The sequence below is a fragment of the Meriones unguiculatus genome, chromosome 8 (assembly GCF_030254825.1).
Source record: "Meriones unguiculatus strain TT.TT164.6M chromosome 8, Bangor_MerUng_6.1, whole genome shotgun sequence".
Classification (NCBI taxonomy): Eukaryota; Metazoa; Chordata; class Mammalia; order Rodentia; family Muridae; genus Meriones; species Meriones unguiculatus.
The window spans coordinates 104,752,429-104,771,970 of NC_083356.1; the positions used below are offsets into that span (position 1 = coordinate 104,752,429).

The 19,542-nt window shown below is 40.5% G+C and overlaps 1 protein-coding gene across 1 annotated transcript in view; it reads right to left on the reverse strand.

Moving 5' to 3' along the window:
• Nucleotides 1-443: 443 nt before the first annotated feature.
• Nucleotides 444-19,542, reverse strand: part of Slc38a11 (solute carrier family 38 member 11) — a 40,591-nt gene continuing 21,492 nt past the window's right edge. The window contains exons 8-12 of the mRNA XM_021627013.2: nucleotides 16,480-16,550; nucleotides 15,653-15,814; nucleotides 12,321-12,433; nucleotides 9,148-9,279; nucleotides 444-847 (exon numbers count right to left, since the gene is read on the reverse strand). Of these exons, the coding sequence (XP_021482688.1) occupies nucleotides 554-847; nucleotides 9,148-9,279; nucleotides 12,321-12,433; nucleotides 15,653-15,814; nucleotides 16,480-16,550 (772 nt within the window). The 3' untranslated portion in view covers nucleotides 444-553. The remainder of the gene's footprint in view (nucleotides 848-9,147; nucleotides 9,280-12,320; nucleotides 12,434-15,652; nucleotides 15,815-16,479; nucleotides 16,551-19,542) is intronic.

Below are 19,542 nucleotides of genomic sequence, written 5' to 3' on the forward strand. Positions count from 1 at the left end.
CGTGGTTCCTGACCCCTGCAGGCGTCAAAGGACCCTTTCCCAGAAATCACATATCCAATATCCCACATATCAGACATTTACATTGCAATTTATAACAGTGGCAAAATCAATGAAAATAATTGTATGTTTCAGGGTGACTGTAACATGAGAATCTGTCTTTAGGGTCATAGCACTAGGAAGGTTGAGAACCGCTGCCTTAGGCCTTTCTTACTGTGCTTTCTTACGCTTACCACATGATTGAAACAACCGTGAAACAGCTTTATAGAGATTCTGGGGGCTCTCTGACTTGTGTATTATATTTTAAAAATATGTCCGTATTAACTCTGCTTGTGATATTACCTCATAATTTAGGAGTGGGATGGCCAAAACTGGTTGAAATACGGATAATACATATATTCAGTTTTCTTTATTTTTTTGTATTCCGATAAAGAGTGTAGGCGAGCAAGTCCCAATGCATGTCAGGGATCATTTTGTGACAGAGACTAACATAGGCAGATAATAGGACGAGGCGTCGGCATCTCAGAGAACACGCATTTTCTTTAAAGTAGCCGGCTCACTGGAAGACGCTGAGGTTCCAAAGGGAAGGTTGTATTGTCGGTTGCACGTGAGGCTGGGAGATGTTTGTGGGGGAGATGTTGTCAGGAAAACAGTAGAACATTTCCTGCCCGTGGGTGCAGTCCTGAGGATTGGTGATAGCCATGACGAAGCCCACGACCATCACCACTGCGCCAACCGGAAGCATGACACAGGCCATTATCTTATCTGACTGTGTCCATGGCCCTTCGGATAATTTCAGATAACATGCTGAGGGGATGATAAAAATCAAAGGAGCCGCACAGAGCACACCCTGTGTGTTGAAGACAGGACACAAGTTAATGTTAGAGGGACACTTAGTTTGGGTCGTCATTTACATTGTTTTGTTTTTCTGAGGCAGGGTTTCACTATGTATTCAAGGTTGGCATCAAACTGGCAGTAATTCTCCTGCCTCATAGACAAATTGGTAAAAAATAAAAATTATAAAATAGTCCAAAGTTTTAAAATATTTTTTGTTACACATATTTAAAGTTTGGTAGGTTCAGTTGAGGCAAACAAAGAAAAGAAACAAAATGTCAAGGTAAGACTTAGATGTAGGCTTTTCCTTTCCAACGGAATAGCTACAAATGTAAAAAAGAAAAACAGAATAATGTACAACAAGCCTAAGGGCAAATGGCAAGAAAATAAAGCAGATGACAAGGCGGACTTCTAGCAAACTTAAAACCCACTTTTTCAGTCGCATCATCTTTCCTAATACTATCTAGAAATTCCTGCATATCTACAGTGCCTTTCAAATCTCAGTGGTGTATTTGCCATCTGTGTACAGAGAGACATTGGGAAATTGGATGGGCATTTGTCTTTTCTGTTTGAAAGTAGTCTGTGTAGAAAGAAAAAAATTAACTCCCAGGCTTAGCATGAAATCCCATTTCTAAGTCTTCTTTCAAGTAAAGCTAAATGCACTAATTACACCAGAAAACTGACAGTGGAACTAAATGGCTGTAACTAGCTACCCTCCCACACAACCAGTTGCCAATAAATCCAACCTAAGGCAGGCTGTCACACTGAAAACTAAGGGCAGCAGAGTTGTTTATTGTAAAATTGAGGACATGCACTCACTTCAAAGGGAAAGAGATTTTTCCCTTTCAACAGAACTAATTCTTATGAGAAACTTTGCAAATGTTGTAAATGTTAAAAAAGTGTTTTAGGTAACACATTTTGTTTTCTTCACATCAGGTGTTATGTGTTAACTAAAACATTAAAATTTTCTGAAAAATATTCTTCTTACTTCGTAAAGGTTTTTTTTGGGGGGGGGTAAGTAAATCCCATTGTATAGATTGGAGGTTGACAACATGGCACTATGGGACACATGTGGACTGCATGTTACTATGACGGGACAAATTTAGAATAAAAGTCAATTACTTTTGCACACGTGAAAAGGACAACTGGATACCTATCATTTAACCCAATTCATGAATGCAGTACACAGCTGCTTGTCTTTATTGTTGCGCATTCAGCCTCTAGACTTGTTTAGACCGTCTGCTGGTCTGCATGTTCTGCTGTACACCTCTGCTTTTCCTACCCCCCGACCCCAAACCACGTGTCTAGTTTCTGACTCTATTTGCATTTCCCTTTGAAAATTAAATTCCACATAATTAGCAAGATCATGCTTTCTTTTTTTTTTTTTTTCAATTCTGAGTCTAGCTTTTTTCACTTAGCATGATGCTCTTTCACGCAGTGGCAAAGGCACGGTTTACTTCTTTTTAGAGGTATGTTCCCTTGGGTACACAAGCTCTGTTTTCTTTTCTCATTCACTGTTGATAGGCATGTGTGTTGTCTCCCTATTTACCTAAGGCAGATAGTGCTTCGTGAATATGATGTGTAGATGTACCTATGAGATGGGCAGTCAGTAAACCATGAAGAGAGAGAGAGAGAGAGAGAGAGAGAGAGACTGCTGGCTCTGTGGCAGTCACATTGCTGAACTGCTTCAAGAACCTCCATAAGTTTTCCCATAATAGCTGACAAAATGCCTTCCTACCAAGGGTGTACCTTTGCTATCATCTGTTTCCTCTTGTCTTTTGATAGTACTATCTTAATAAGTGTGCAATGATTTGTCAATAGTGGTTTTAACCTGCAGTCTTCTGAGGACTGTATTATAGTTGATTATACCTGACATCCTTTTTTTGTGTTTTCTTGGAGAATGTTCAGCTTACTTGCCTTTTATTTATTTATTTATTTATTTATTTATTTATTCACTTTTTAAGGACAAGTTCTCACTATGTAGCCCTGGCTGGCCTATACTCACTATGTAGATTGGACTGGCCTCTAACTCATAGAGATCTGTTTGCATTTTCTTTCTGAATGAGTGCTTGGATTAAAGATGTGCCACTCCACCTGGCATTTATATATTATTTGTGTATTTATTTATTTTATTTATGAGGCAGGGTCTCATGAGTTGCACGGTACTTTTAAAGGTATCCTCCAGAATCAATCAATGCAAATTGAGTTTGAAATTAGGTGATATAAAATTACATATTATACCTTAAGCATCTTTAAAAGAACAGGTTTCTTTATACTGTTCAATAAAATTATGTGTTTTATACTAAATTCTACCTCCATGCTAGAAGTTTTCAATAGTATACTTCTTATATTAGTTTTTACACACACACACACACACACACACAAATAGTTACAGATAAATGGCTTTGTGGGATCAGACTATCCAAGGTAGTATCTAAAAACTTGAGGGAGAATGGTATAGATCACACTGCCTAGAAAATATTTCCTTGGTAAAAAATACAAGAATAAGAAGATACCAAGACCAATATTGCATTCTAGTTTAAAAAATATAGGGCGGAAAAGAAGGCTCAGTCATTAAGATTCTCACCACGGGAGTTTGAGGACCAGAGTTCTGATCCCCCAAACCCATATAAATACCAGCTGGGCGTGGTGTCCTAGCCTTCAAAGATGGAGACAGGACCCCAGAGCAAGCCAATTAGAGACTTGCTGTACTGCCAAGCTCTGTGTTCAACTGAAAGATCCAGCCTCAATGAAGAAGGCAGAGGAGCAGTTGGGGATGATTCCCTACATCAGCCTTGGGCATACACACTCAGACACATATGTGTGACATATGTGCAAACATGAATATATACACATGTATCTCACACACAGAGAGATAGAAAAATAAAAACAAGGGGGCTGGAGAGATGGTTCAGTTGTTAAGATCATGCACTGCTCTTCCAGAGGATCTGAGTTTGATTCCCATGGCAGGTGGCTCACAACCACCTGTAACTCCATCTTCAGGGAATCTGACACTTTTGGAATTCTTAAACACCTACACTAATGTGCATATACGTGTCTCTCCACCTCCAGATACATACAAATAATTAAAAACTAACTAAGTAAATCTATGAGAAAAAAAAAAGATAGATAGCTTGTTTTGCCATATAGCACCTGGATAGACATAAGTATTTATAAAGGCACATAGCAAATAAAAAAAATTATATTACCAAATGGCTGAAAGTAAATGGACTGTGAACTGTCAACGGTACTTTGAATTAAGCAGTGGAAAATATTATGGAAATGTCAGGAGCTCCTGATGAGAATGAGGGCAGGATCTCCCTGGGTGGGCCCCTTGCTGCTGCCCTCCAGGTAGGAGAATCAGTGCTCCACTGGAATAGGCCTCAGGTGCCAGGATTCTCTGACAGGTCATCCTTAGTCGTTTGCATCAGTCCTATCGGGGTGACTGCAGTGAGGAGGAGCCCCCAGACTCTTGGGAGTGGTGAGGGTGACAGTGTGACCCACTTCTGATAGTCCCTGCCTCTGTCCCTACTTTTACCTCTCAAGTGAGGTATGTGGTTTCCCTGGGTATAAGGGTACAGCTTCTGGGATCACCAAAGACCCTGCAGTACCAGCCTGCCAGCTGCTCCACCCTAGTAGCCAGAAGGGTCCACAGGACAGGTAAACAGGATCCTCGCTCCTTGGAGAGAAAAATCAGGCTGGGCAGTGATAGCTGGTACTTGAAAGGTAGGACTTTCTCTGAAGTCCCTTTCTCCTTGCTATTGTCCTTGCCTCCCTTGAAAGCCTTCCCTTCAGCGTCCAGAGTATACCCAATGACACCCTTTCTTGGGACAATTGCTGATGAAGCTCAACTCCCTGCAGTGCAGGGCCACGCCCACCATCTTCTACCCTCCTGTGGCAGCCAGTTTTGGGTTGTTCCTGGTTCTTTGGCTCTGCTGAGGAGCACTTCTGGGTGTCCCTGGATTCCTCGGGCTCCTTTTACCCCTTCCTCTGTCTTCCTCCTCTTCTATCACTGCAAATACTTCAAAGCAGTAACAAAAAAAAAAAAAAAGACAGAAAATTATCTGTCTTTTAAATTTCTTCTTTATATTCAATGGATACTCATGAAATTTCTTTCTACAGCTTGGGAAGAAATAAAAAGTCTCCAGCCTAGGAAGTATGCCGACTTGGGTTCTGGTTTGTTCACTTGCTGACTATGCTTCTCTCTCTGGGTTCTCAGTGGCCTGCTCTCTTCCTGTCAAGCAAGCAGCACACAGTGCTTTGGGGGAGGTGGGGCTGGTTCCTGTGGCCACAGCACCAGCTTTTTTTTTTTTTCTTTTCTTCTTTTTTTTTTTTTTTCTCCTTTTCTTTGTACTGCAAGTAGAAACCCATAGGGCCCAATTACTGCAGATACATTCTCTTCCCTAACAGCAACCTCCAGCCAAGATTCTGGAGTCTTGCAACAGAACAGGTCAAGGACTTTTTCTTTGCTTCTAAAACGGATTCTTTAAAATTGAGACCGTCTCAGCTTTAAGAAGATTTCATTGCTGTCCTCTGCTATGAAAACAATGAAACAAAGGGGGATTTCTAAACAGGCTTTGATTTTTGACCAGACAAACCAAATAACTTACCCTAACTTTATTTAGCTTTACCAATAACAGTATTTTTAAATTATGCACAATCTGATTCGAACACACATCTCATATGCGTGGGTGATTGTGATATCTAAAAAAGCCACAAGAGACAAGGGTTTCTCAAACACTCTGCTGAGTGACTTGATGAGGTTCTGATTGTTTATATCCCCATACAGAAATCTTATTATTTAATGTGAAATATGAACAAAAAAAATGAACATAAAAATCTTGAGTTCCAATTTACTGACAGTCTGGTATTTACTTTAGTCCATTAAAAATAGTTTCATAAGTAGCACGGATTATTCTTAAAACTTAAAGATAAACTTAATCTCTCTTTCTTACTCCGGTCACCCACCATTTTTTTTCTGTGCTGTGAATAGGACCCAGACACTTGAGTAAGTTAGACAAGCCATCTATCATTGAGCTATATCCTCGGATTTTGTGTGCAGGACAGACAAGATATATTCATCTGTATGTCGGTGTGTTCTTGCACATGGAGGCTAGGCGAAGACTTTTGGTCTCCTGATACTTCAATCTCTAACTTATTCCCTTAAGACAGGGACTCTCATTACACCTGAAACTTGCAGTTTCAGATTGACTAGCTATTGGGGCTGGCAAGATGGTTCAGTGAGAAAAGCACTTGCTGCTCTTACAGAGGGCTCATGTCCAGTTTTCAGCACCCACATGGCAGCTTACATCAGTCCCTAGTTCCAGTTCCAGGAGATTTGGTGCTCATCATCTTGCCTCTGTGGGTATCAGGCATGCATCTAGTATACGCACATAAATGCAATGCAGCGAAAGTGTTCATACATGGAAAACACATACATTTAAAAAAACAAAATGATCTGGCTGGCAAAATGGTTCAGTGGGTAAAAGCACTTGCAGCATAAGCTTGTGTTCAGTCTGTTCAGTCCCCAAAACCCATGGTGGCAGGAGATAACCAACTCTTAGCACACTGTTCAATGACCCTTACGTATGTATATAGTGGCATACATATGCCTGCTTGCTCTCCTCTCTCTCTCTCTCAGTCTCTCTCTCTCTCTCTCTCTCTCACACACACACACACACACCATGCATGCATAGTGAATAAATAACTGGAAAGGTTAAAAATATATCAACTCAGTAAACTTTTAGAACTCAAATGAGATAAGTCATAAAGTCAGGAAAACCAAACAACAACAATAAAAACCTGGAGGGAGGTTGTGGCTTGAATGAGGAACAGGCCCTTGTATTTGAACACTTGGTCCCTAGTTAGTGGTGCTGTTTGGGAAAGTCGTAAATCTTTTCAGAGATGCGGCCTTGCTAGAGGAAGTACGTCATTGGAGGGTGGAGGAACTATGTCATTGGAGGCGGCCTTGGGGTTTTGTTACAGCATGGTCTGGTGCTTTGTAGTCGGAGGTTAACTGTTGGCCCCTCCCCCAAGAGCCTTCCTGTTCTTAGAGCAGGCTATCACCTCCCCAAAATGAAGTTTGTGAACTCTGACCTCCAAATTATCCCTGATTGGTTGAAAAAAGATGCCTACATACCTGGGCAGGGCAGATCTGAGGTAGGCAGAGCTAAGTTTCAAGGATTTGGAGGACAGGAGGATGACAGGAAGGGGAGACAGGCGAGGGACAGGAGAGGAGAAGAGGAGGCATCACCACCATGGGTTAGCGTGAACAAACAGCACGTGGCTGGGAGGAGCCTGCTCTGAGGATCGATGATGGAGAGAAACAGCCCAGATGAGAAACACGAGCAAGTATTTAATGGGCTACTGGAAATATAATATATTTCTTCTGTTACAATAGGTGCTCTTATGTCCAGTCCTAAACTGCGGTCCTAAGACATAATCAGTCGTGTAATAATTTGAGCTCAGTGTTCTCAGCACAGTGCCCAGTGTGGTGGACCATGGAGAAAGTCATTAAATATGCTTGCCTTCAAAGAGTTTACAGTTTGGTAAGTAAAGATAATTCATGTACAGTTCAAATATCGTGTGTTCTAAGATATTTTATAAAAGTTATTTCATGAAATTAAATGGAAACCATCCACAGAAACCAAGTACTACTTACCAAGACTACTGTACGATTTGAATGCTGTTTTTTTCCGCTCTCCACTCTCTTTGTTTTAGAGGAAAGGTCTTGTTACACTGCTCAAACTGGGTTCAAGTTATCCCCTTGCTTCGTCTCCTGAAAACTAACTAGATGGGACTAAAGGACTACATTGACACCCAAAAAGAAGGCTTTTTTCTATCGTAGATGTCATGGAAAATCCTGTAGTGTCCCTACTGTCCAGGCCTTGGGGAAGTCACATTGGCACTGGGACAGCATAGTGATGTGAGTGTGATGGATAAACCTTCACTTGTGCTGCAATTCTAATGCCCAGGGGTGCATGAGGAGCTGGAGTCTCTCCTGTAAACTCTGCCATATCTGTGGCACATGACTGGAGAATGCAAACTCCTCTCACTCTGATTAGAAATTCTGTAAGGCCTTTGGAGAGGGAAGAATAATGACCCTGTAGTGGTGGCTTTCATTCCATTGCTATCTCATCAAATGGCACCATTATCCTAGCTGCACAAAATAGAAATGGAATCATTCTTGGTGTGCTTCTCTGTCCCGCTATGTCCCCATTGGAATTTGTCACCAAAGCTTGTTAATTTTTGTGTGTGTTTGTTCTTCATCATCTACACACCAGATAATCTTTCATGTTGGTGATAAAGGTTTAGATTTCTCTAATTTCCTCCCATCACTGTATTTCTACTGTGTACAGAATGTTGCTCAATTACTTTATATGGTCAATAAATAAGTGAGTTCAAATTTGTTGCAGTTGGCAACAGTCTGTAGGGTTTAGACAGACATAGAAAAATAATCATTGTAGGAAAAGGAATGAATGGAAAAAGAGAAGGCAAAGGACAAGAGCAAAAATTTTGATATGGCATGGTCACAGGCTGAAAATAAATCTGGCAGATAAGGGAGGCTTTGGAGAAGTACATTGGAAATATGATCCCATAAAGGCAAGGGCTAGGTTACAGGGGAACAGCATTTCCGATTGCTTTGAAAGAAAAGGATCAGTTCAGACATGACACAATAGAGACTTACATCTGAGTGGTGTGAGACATGACAAAAGAAAAGTCTGGGGACAGAAAAAATATTTAAAGGAAAAGAAATGTGGGTCATCCAAAGTGATTATGTGATTGGGATAAAACTTTATTCCTTCTACAACTTTAACAAGTCTGCTAGATATTTCAGTTCCATATACAGTGAAGGGTTTAGTCAGCTTGAAACCTACCTTTATAGAATAGGGACAAAAGCTGCAACCATGGAACTTTGACAGCTTGAATCAGAAACATTTTTATTGTGAGCGATTTTCTTGCACATTATGAGCTATTATTGGCATCCCTGGCTTCTTTTCACTATATACCCATAACATTGTTAGGCACCCAAAGATGTCTCTGTCATTATTAAGGTCTCCATGCCTGTGTAAGGGAGCAAAATCCCTTCTCCCTTTTGAGAAGCACTGCCACAAACTATATATGCTTCCATGAAAAGCAGAGTATCGTCATTATTAAATAATTATTATTATGTTGCAAACAGGTTTCCATTATTCTTCAGAAGGTAATACTTAAAAAAAACAACGCTAAAAAATGGGAAAGAATATTTCGCATTAAACAGAAACATTTTAAAATAGATTTTCAGAAAGGATGGAGCAAATTTTTCAATGTACTTACATTGAGTTCTAAAACTATTCCAAGGCAATCAATCAGCAATGATGCCAGGGTGGCTAAAGTGATGATAACCACTGTTAAGATGACATGGAACACTGACGAAAGGTTTGCACCAAAAAACACATTGGCGATTACCTGGTGAATAAGCAAAGGAGACTGAGAGGTTCACTTGAGGCTTACCCAGAATATTGATAGTCTTTCCCAGTAGCACTCTGACACTATAAAACACCACCAGGAAGGCAAGCCATCAAATCTTAGGTCACTAGGAACGTTTCTATCTTTTCAAAGTATTGACACATTCACACGCATAGCAATCATGAGTATTCTTTGCTGTGGTCTTTGTCACTCAGTGTCGTATGCTGTAGACCCAGAGCATGGCACACCAGTGTTATAATACACACATTTTTTTAAGGATAAGAAAGATTTTGAAAAATAAATGCTATAAAAATGAAATCCACAAAGAGGAAAGGCAAATTAAGATGGGTTCATCACTATCTTTCATGAATACACAGGTCGGGAAGCTAATCTATAGCCACCTAGTAGACGTGCCCTGCTCTGATAAATTTATAGTAAGATGCCTAAGGGATGATTCCATTCTCAAGAATTAACATCCCAAAAGAAGACCTACAACTCCTATGAAGAAACAAAATAGGGAATGGTTTGTGGCCAGATGAAAAAGACCAAACAGAGTTTAGAGGGCTCTTCAGTTGTCTAGAATGCTTTACCGTGGGGAGTAGAGAAGGTCCTAAATTAATGTGTAAGAAACAGATGAAGACCCAAGTGAATGTGTAATGTGGACACAAGCACAGCCATGTCAAGGACCCTAGGGCCTCAGAATAATGTGATTGGCAGACCCTTCCCCAGGGCCCATGGGCAATTGTTGACAGAAAGTATACTCTGCCTCAAGTTCCTCCTCCCAGATGTTGACAGCCTAAGACCTTCCACGACTAGCTAACCCCGTCTCCTTACCCTGTATATAATAAACACGTGAGTTTCCAGGCTTTCAGCATAGGTGCCCTCCAACAGAGTAAGCATTCCCTGCCTCACCCCAGCCTGTCTCCATGAGTGTCTGTGCTTCTTTAGTCCCATATCATGCCGGTCAGGTTTTTAGGAGCATGGCACCCAGAACACAGCACTGTCCCTTGCAGAAATCTTCTTCTTGCCGTTTCTGAAATGTGAGTGGCCTGTCTGAGCTTGGGGTTGGGATAAATTTAGAGCAGAAGTACAAGCTGAGGCTGCAATGTACAGAAGAGCAGAGGAAAGAAAAAATGGAGGACAGAAAGAAGAATCTGAACAGAGTGGTAACCATGTATAGAATACCAGGGAAACAAGAATTGTCAATGGAGGGGGACGGCCAGATGCCAGGTCCTGCGAAGATGAAAACTGTTGAAAAGTGAGCTAGACAGATGTTGTCCACACAGATCTGCTGCTGCAGCACTGCCAGAGACCTAAGGGTGATCCTAACAACTTTAGATGTTATAAATTTGACCTTTGCCCAAATTTATCTTTTTTAAATACAACACTTCCATACATCTATAAGATGGCCTTATGAGGATGAAATAGCCACTTAGGAAGCATAGAGAAAGGTATCTATCAGAGCAAACAGTCTCTGTTCCCTCTTTATATGCGCCTGGCTATTTTATCTACGAAGAGAAATGATTGTGTTGGTTCTGTTTGTGTGTATATGTTTGCAGATAAGCACCAGCAGCTAGCGAGCTCCATACAGCATCTGTCTGCATGTATATGTTACCAGGGCGAAGATCTTGGTTTTGGCCTGCATAGCAGCTAGAATAGAAACTCATTTCCATGTAGGAAAGACAGAAGCTGCAGATGAAGTGTCTCAAGCCATCTGCATACCCTTGACCAACAGGCCTCTAAGCCTGCACCGTCTGCTCCTGTTGATTCGATCAGAACCTGGAGTACCCGGTAGATGCTGACAATAGCTGGCAAAGCTTTGCAAAATTCCTGGAGTTTCAAAACCTGCAGAAAGCAACCCTTAGCTCACTCCTCTCTTCTGTGAGGAAAGAGCATAGCCTTGGGTCATGCTGCTCGTGAACCTGAGCGTTACTGGAAAGAATGCACAGTACCGAACATGTCCCTCCCTGACCGAGCACTGCTTCTTATTGCCAGAGGTGGCCTACAGTGAGAAACTAGCAGCCTTGGGAAGCCTGCGAATTACACAGGAGATTTAAGGCTCTGTCGGTGGTTTACTTCACACATAACACACATTCACACAGGGCATTGTGTAAACAGCTTGTAGGGATGGATCCTGACTAAGCCCTTTTCACAGTGACTCTGAAAGAAGCTCTGTGAGGCACGATGGTAGCTGCAGCTAGTCAGCACAGTGGATATCAAGCCAACGACTTAAGAGATCCCTGACAAGCCATGTTACCCTGTTTTACACAAGAGTAGATTCTCTTCCATCTACGTAACTACCTGTATTTGTAGCTGCAGAAAATTTATGTAAAACATTTATGTAACTATATACATCCAAATATATCTGTAGACCTACAGGTTTAACTTGATGTTTGATTGCTCATGGACTATAACATATTATTTAAAAAATATAACCAATTAATCTGGCCTCTGGGAAATAAACACTGACTTATGAAGCAGCAAAGCATAATTTTGGAAATGGTTTCTTTAAACTTTCACCCTTAATTTATTTTTTAACATTCCTTTAAAAGTAAAAGCATTCGCTTTGATTTGGCTGTTCTAAAGGCTGCTATTCCCTTGGGAAAGAAGTGGCATATTTGTGTTTATGATAATACAGACTTAACTCTGGGGCATAATTTACAGGCACAACATTTAAAAAAGTATTTTGTAAATATTTGAATATTTATTAGAATGAAAATAAGAATGGCAGGACTACATAGGAATCAAAAGCTGCAGGGAGGGAAGCTCAGGGGCTAGAGAGCTTTCGGGTAGGGGCTTGGGGTAGGAAGTGCTGTTTGAACTACTGAGCTAGCCTGGCAGCCAGTGTCTGCTTTGATATGTTAATAGCCACAGTCATTTGTCCCAGGTTTCTTTGGGACATAACATTAGTCACCTGTAGACTCTGATACTTTATAGCCTAAAGAGAAGTTGTATGAATGTGTCACCTGTCGTCATGTGTTTGGCATGTGGGCATTGAATTATCTGTCTTCCTAAATAAATGTAGTGATACCAATGCTTACCTCTCTGGTCACAAAGCATTCAATCGGGTATGTCAAAATGACAGTGATGCCATAACAGAACCTTCCAAAGGTCACCAGGTCATCACCTCTGCAGTAATTTTCAAATAAGTCTCCTGGAGAACAAGAGAAAATATATTTATTTGCAAGGTGTTGGGCATAACTAACAAATGAGATATTCTTTTGCATAAGAGTGATAGTCTGTATACTTCATTTCATATACTTAAAAACATAGGTGACCAGGTCTAAATATAATATACTGCCTTTTGTAGCCCTGGGTGTATTCACTGATGTTAAAAGTAGTGCATGTTCCTCTTGAAAGTAAACTCATCACTGGCAGAGTTCTCAATTGTTTTTGATAGGCTTCCCTTAAAGTTGTGCCAATTTTTGAAAAAAAAAAATTTGTCCATTGTTTTTTTTTCTTTTAATAACAGAATCAACTCCCTAAATTCTTATGCGTTGCCTTTATAAATGGCTTCTGGTCTTTGTTTCTAGCGATTATATTATTTTTAACAAATGTCTATTAAAATAAACAGATTTCTCTTTGAAATGCTATTTTTAAATGGAGGACAATCCCACAAGGAAGAGTAGGAGGAGGGCATGTTGGGAGCTGGGTTTCCTGCTCCTGAAGTATACAGGTCCTGATCACAAAGCCAGGACCACAGCAAAGAACTCCAGAGAGATACTGTCTCACAACATTTGATGTACCCAAAAGTGAATGCATATTCCTCTGGTTCAAAACTGAAAATAGGGGCGGATCCAGAAAAGGCCATTAACTTTAATTATTTCCAAAGCAAATAATAAGCCACATCTATCTTAGGCTAGTTCTTTCTGAGACTCTGTGTGTTTTCAGAAGTCTGGGCAGAAATGCAGGGCTCTGACCAGCTCACATAACACATTTTAGCACATACTTGCTGAACCCATGAGCCTCTTTATTTCCTGAACATAACATGGTAACACGTGCACACTGCAGCTGCCTGTTTTCAATTAAGCCAATTAGAACATTAGATGAAAGTCACATATAGTAAGACTCGGCTTCAGACGAGCTTGTTTCTTTATTAAAGAGTGAGGAGGTGATCTACTTGCGCTGTCACTTTCCACGACACAGTAAGTGACCATGTCCTTTCCCTGCACTAAGGACAATATGTGTGCTACTTTTCTGATGCCCCTTCTGGGCAAAGAAGATGACAGCACGAAGCACAGAACAGCTTCAACACTGATTGCGTGGTCGGCGCTATGAGAAAATCAAGGCAGGAGGTTCCTATTGCTGACCTCCACTAATAACTGGGCCCTGCATCTTCTCTGATGTCACAGAGGATAGCAACAAGACTCCAGACTCCCAACTGCCTTACTGGCATAAATTTACCTGATGAACACAGGAGCATGTAGTTTGTGCAAACAAGACCAGATTGACCCAAAGAGAAATGAGCTAAAGAAGCAATGCCAGCTGATTCCAGGTGAAATCTAAGTGTGTTTCAGGGAATTATAGCTAAGGAAAAGCAAACCAATACCCAAACCAAGAACAATGACATCAAATACCTGTCGGCTTTGTTATGTGAAGGTATGTGTAAGAGACAAAAATCTCTGTGTGTGTGTGTGTGTATGTTTTTGTGTGTGAATGTATGTAGTGTATGCACATATGTGTGTAGGTATTAGAACATGTGTGTAGGAGGCTCTATTACATTCCGCCATATTATTTTTGAGGTAGAATTTCTCACTGAAGCTAGGCTGGCAGCCAGGAAGCCCAAGTGATCTTTCTGTGTCTTCCTCATGTCCCAGAACAGGCACAGGCACATGTGGCCACACTCAGCTTAAAGAGCCTCTGTCACACTTCTGTTTTAGAGACAGAGGATTTCTATATAGCACAGGCTAGTCATCCCCTGCCTTAGCCTCGTGGCAAGGTTTGAAACATTTCTTCTCGACACTTTCAAGGTTGGTTTTAACCGCACCATCCTGGTGCAGGTAGAATATATATATATATATATATTTTCTATATACAAATACACATACATATACGTATGTATAAACACATATATATGTATATATGTGTGTGTATATATAGTATAGATTATTGCTTTAGTATCTCATTAATTTTTCCATTTAAAAAACTTTATTTTCTGATATATATATATATATATATATATATATATATATATATAAAATGACAGTGACCTATGATATCTATTCAGATCAAGGCATCCCAAGAGTACCAAAGTGTCACAGAAAACTAAGTCAAGAGGACCTAGACACTGAGAGACTTGTTGGAGGCTTTGTGCTGATCAAAACTTGGGAGGCAGACAGAGAACAGGGGAAAATATCTGAACTTGAGCATCAGAAGGCATGCCTTCTGGTTGTTACCAGCCAGCTGGGGCAAGTTACTTCTCTTTCTCTGTAAGCAGGAAGCAGAACTAGTTATTCCACTTACCTTCAAAGGGTTGTGGTAAGGTCAAGTGAGATACTAGGCCAGCAAAAGCTGCGGAATATATGAATCATGCCATTTGGTCTGCTGTCGACCTACCCGGAGTATTAAACCCTTAGTGATTGGATGAAAGGGTCAAAAGCAGTAAAAAGAAGACCATTTAGTTATTGGGCCTGAGAGACAGAAGAAAAGAGGTGTCACTTTGAACACCAGGAAAGAGTTCATTTTATAGGAAAAAATGATATTTGTGATTTAGTCCAGAATGAGACAATTAAGCAGAAATATCCTACTGACTGGAGATGCAAATGAATGCTTGAGCTAGGAGGACAGTAGGGAAATCACCCAGAGTATTTATCAACAGAAATGTAAGACCCAAATATCTGGGTGGGGTAGAGGATTAGGAAGGCCTGAGGAAGAAATATATATATATATATATATATATATGAAAACCTAAAATATATATATTATTAGTACAGAAAAAGGGAAGCCATTGTAGTACAGTTATTCTTTCCTGAAATGGAAGGCGGTTCAGTAGTACAGCTAACTGCCTCAGAAAGGTTCAAAAAGGCCAGAACCAGAAAGGTTATCAGCTTTGGCACTGGGAGGCTGTTAGTACCCAGGAAAGGAAAAGTACAGAGTGGCAGTGGAGAGGGAAGCCAGAGTTCATGTCTGGAAACAAGCAAACAAACACGCCTGGAAGCAGAGAGTTTAGATCACAGAGCTAAGTCTCAGAGGTTAAGAAGAGAGAAGTTGTGGAGCAGCCGGTAGACAGGCAGGAAAACAGAGCACAGGGCAGGTGGAAGGGAGATGGCATGGGCTAGAGCCGTGGGATGTTCCAGAGTGAGCAGCGCACTGATATGCTGGTTTCTGTCCACATGTGCCCCAACAGGACATGGTTTAGTCTCTCGTTTTTTACCTTGAGTGAAGTCGGTGAAAGTCAGGTACCCGCACGTAGCGAAGACCACACAGATAAATACGGAAACTAAGATGGACGTGTGAATGATCCGGCACCACGTAGCTACTGTGGGCTCTTCCAGAGAACCATAGACCAGAAAGCAGTTATGGTGGCAAATGAATGCTGCAACACAAAGGAAAAAGTCATTACTCAGGAAACAGCAGGGCTGTGCTTTCTGCTCTCAAAACTAGAGACACGCGTACTGCCTTTGAATTTCAAGTATCTAACGGGAAAGAAAGTATAATAAATATTTATGACACCAAATAAGCCAGAAAGTAAGTTTTCTAATAGGCCTACAAACAAGAAACTTCCCAGAAGGCTTGCCTAGTAGCCTTGTGTTGCTCTCATCATAAGCCAGGCCTGTCCAACTTCCCTCCTGTTTTCTCATCTTCCTAATGGACCTTCTTATCTTAAGGAAAATTTGTACCTGAACTTCCTTGACCTCAGGATATAAGGGAATTATACATATCTGGCCAAATCGTGATCCTTTCTGCAAAGACGTTGAAGAAGTTCGTGATGTTTGCTGGACTTCCAAGTTAGGAAACGCTAACCATAATCAAAGCCCAGCGTGGAAACAACACTGCTCTCCAATTAGAAGCAGATTTTAGTAATGAATAGGAAAAGTTAGGAATGGACAAGAACAGCTTGCATCTAATTTTATATTAACACAAACTAGATTGTATTGGTGCTAAAGAGGAATCTAAAATTAGAAGACCTGCCATAGACAGTACCTCCTCAAGGAGCAGATAGAGTCACATTGAAGAAGGATTTTGAAGCCAGGTACTCACCAAAAGACATCACCCCAATAGCCTGGATGGCATTGGGCTTTGCAAATATCCAGGCATCATCTGTCTTTGGTCTAGAAGAAAATCAGTCAATTAGATACATTATTAAGCGAGTATAGTAATAAGCTTATTGAAGAATAAGAAATAGTGTCATACATAAAAATTGAGACTCTTTCAGAAAGAACTTAATAAAGGGGTCTGGAGAGACAGCTCAGAGTTTAAAAGCACTTGTTGCTCTTGTAGAGGGCCCAGATATGATGCCTAGTACCCACATGGGGGCTCACAGCCACCTGAAACTCCAATTTTAGAGGATCAAATGCCTTCTTATGAACTCCTTGGGCACCAGATATCTATGACACACACATACACACATAGTCACACAGAAAAAGAGACATTGAGAGAGAGAAAGAGAGAAAGAAAGAGGAGAGAGAACATGTGGACAAAATACGCATACATATAAAATAAATAAGTTACCAAAAAGAACGATAAAACAATTAGTAAGGAGCTTCTATTCATCTCAAAAACATATTTCCTGAGGGAGCCAGCATTTCCTCAAACCCAGTACTCTAAAACGCCTGTTGAATATTTGGATAGCTTCTGTGTTTACACATGTAAAATAGTCAGTGACTATGTGATTTGGGGAACTGATTTGCTCAGTCAATTTAACACAAAAAGCTTTTATGGAGTCATCACACAAGATCCTAGGTGAGATATAAAATTACCAGTATCCTCTAACTACTCTTTATTCACTTTAGTTTTTCAGGCTTGATCGACCTGAGAGAAATATAATGGGCACTGTAGTTCATTAAGAAATTTACATGTGAATTGATGCCAACTGAGGGTATACTGTCTATTTCTGGGGGAGATATAACCTTGTTATCTCATTCAACAATTGGCATCCTTTAGGCCAGGCATAGTGGTGCACACCTTCAAACTTAGCACCCAGGAGGCAGAGGCAGGTGGATCTCTACAAACTCAAGGCCAGCCTGGTTTACAAACTGAGTTCCAGGCCAGCTAAGGCCACACAGTGATACACCCAAGCCCAAACCTAAACCAAAAGAATCGTTTTTGCTTAACATTAAGGTAGTTTGCATCATGATCTAGTTTGCTTTGTTTTCTGGTGTGTAATGTTCAAAATCTTTCCCTGCATTAGCCTCAACTTTCCACCTGTTGGTGTACTTCCCAAGAGGAGTTTTAAACATTTATGTTTCCATAATTATTTTTATGCAGCTATTTGTTTTGAGACAGAGTCTCACTATCTAGGCTAGGCTGGCCTCACACTTGTGTCACCGCCTCTCCCCACCTTTATAGTTCTGGGCTTAATGTCTACTTAGTCACTTTAAATTCTCAAGCAGCATATATTCTAATGGAATTAAAATATCTAGAAGCAGCTTGGATTGGCCTATCAAACAAATATTCTTCCCTCTACCTCCAGTAATAATGAATATTACTGGTTTTGATTCTGTTCTGGCTCCTCTATTTATTGGCTAAGGTGTTCCTTTAACCAAGTTGATCTATGTTTCAATTTCTGCATCTATAAAGTGGGAGTAACCATAGTATCTCATTTCCAGATTAAACGAGGTAAGACATGTAAATCTTCTAAAAGAAGACTGTAAGACAGTATATGGTCAATGTATAGTCAGTTTTATCAGTACTATTTATTAATACTTGATTAGTATCCTTTAAGTATTCAAAGGTAGATAGGGTCCACGGGAATGACACACTTTTATAGACAGGAATGAGACCCAAAAGAGTGTGTGGAGATAGACAGGGATATGCCCACTGAATAGCATGCAGGCATTGAGGGTTAAATAAAAAGAGGAATTCTCAAGATGAAAACTCGACTTTCATGTTTGTTATTCATCGTCTGTATAAAGGGGACACAAATAAATTCTATTTGTTTTGTCAAAGTTTGTGGAATTTGTGCAGTATAAATGAAAGGAACAGCTCTCAGGCGTAAAAAAACAACAACAAAAAAACCTTATAGAAAAGCTAGCCTGAGATGGAGGCCTCCCACTGTTTTCTCCTGCTGGGAATCTTTGCTCTTTGAGCGGGAACTACCGCCACCTGCTGCCTCAACTGCTCTCTAGTCAGCCTGGCAAACTCTAGCCTTACTTAATGTGCAATGTGCACACTTATTTAACATACTTACAAAATGGTCCATACGGGGCAGTACTAACGGAAGACTGTCTAACTTTCTGATATGCTCTGACCGAGTAATGTGCTCCAAATCTAGGAAAAGGAAAGATGTAATGGCATGTGAGTTTTCAATGATTTGTAGCAGCCTAGGACTCAGTTCAGAAACAGTTCCACAGAGAGGTAGGGAAGGAGGAAAGGAAGGAAAGAGGAAGGGAAGGAAAGAAAAGGGAAGAAAAGAGAGAGTTGGGGGATGGGGGAAGAAAGAATGGCTACCTCTTTGATATCGAACCTGGCTGAAAACAAATGAAACAAATGAAGTTATGGTTTTTCTGCCTTAAGACTATGAATGTCATATACAAAAATACTAGCAATATATCTAAGCAATGTTTATGATTAATCCATCACCAAAAATGGCCTGCCTAATGCCAGGGCAATATCACAGAAATATCTGTTAATACATTTACCATATTAACAGATTAGTGAGGGAAAGCATGTGGATTTTACCACATACACAAAAGTATATGATTCAGTATTTATTTTCATAAACATTTGAAGCAAGCTGTTAGTTCTCCATGATTTTATTGAATCAAATTTTTGTTGGGTGTTTAAACAGGCACTTAATACCCAATTTGAAGTTTATGTGGAGGAATATTTTAAGGGGTGTTACTTAACTGTGTCCTTCTACATCTCCTCCCCAGCCTCTAGTGACAACCATTCAACTCTTTAACTTCGGGGAGAGCAACTTTTTTTTTTATTTGCTGTTCAGGGATAGGGTCTCACTATATCCTTGGGGTTTGGTCTGGTGCCATGTATTCTAGTGCTAAATACTGACCTCCAAGATCTGGTTGCTGTGTACAGCCTCATGTACACCAAGTGACGCTGTGTAATCTTTGCCCACTAATACTCTCTGACGGCCTATAGCCGGGC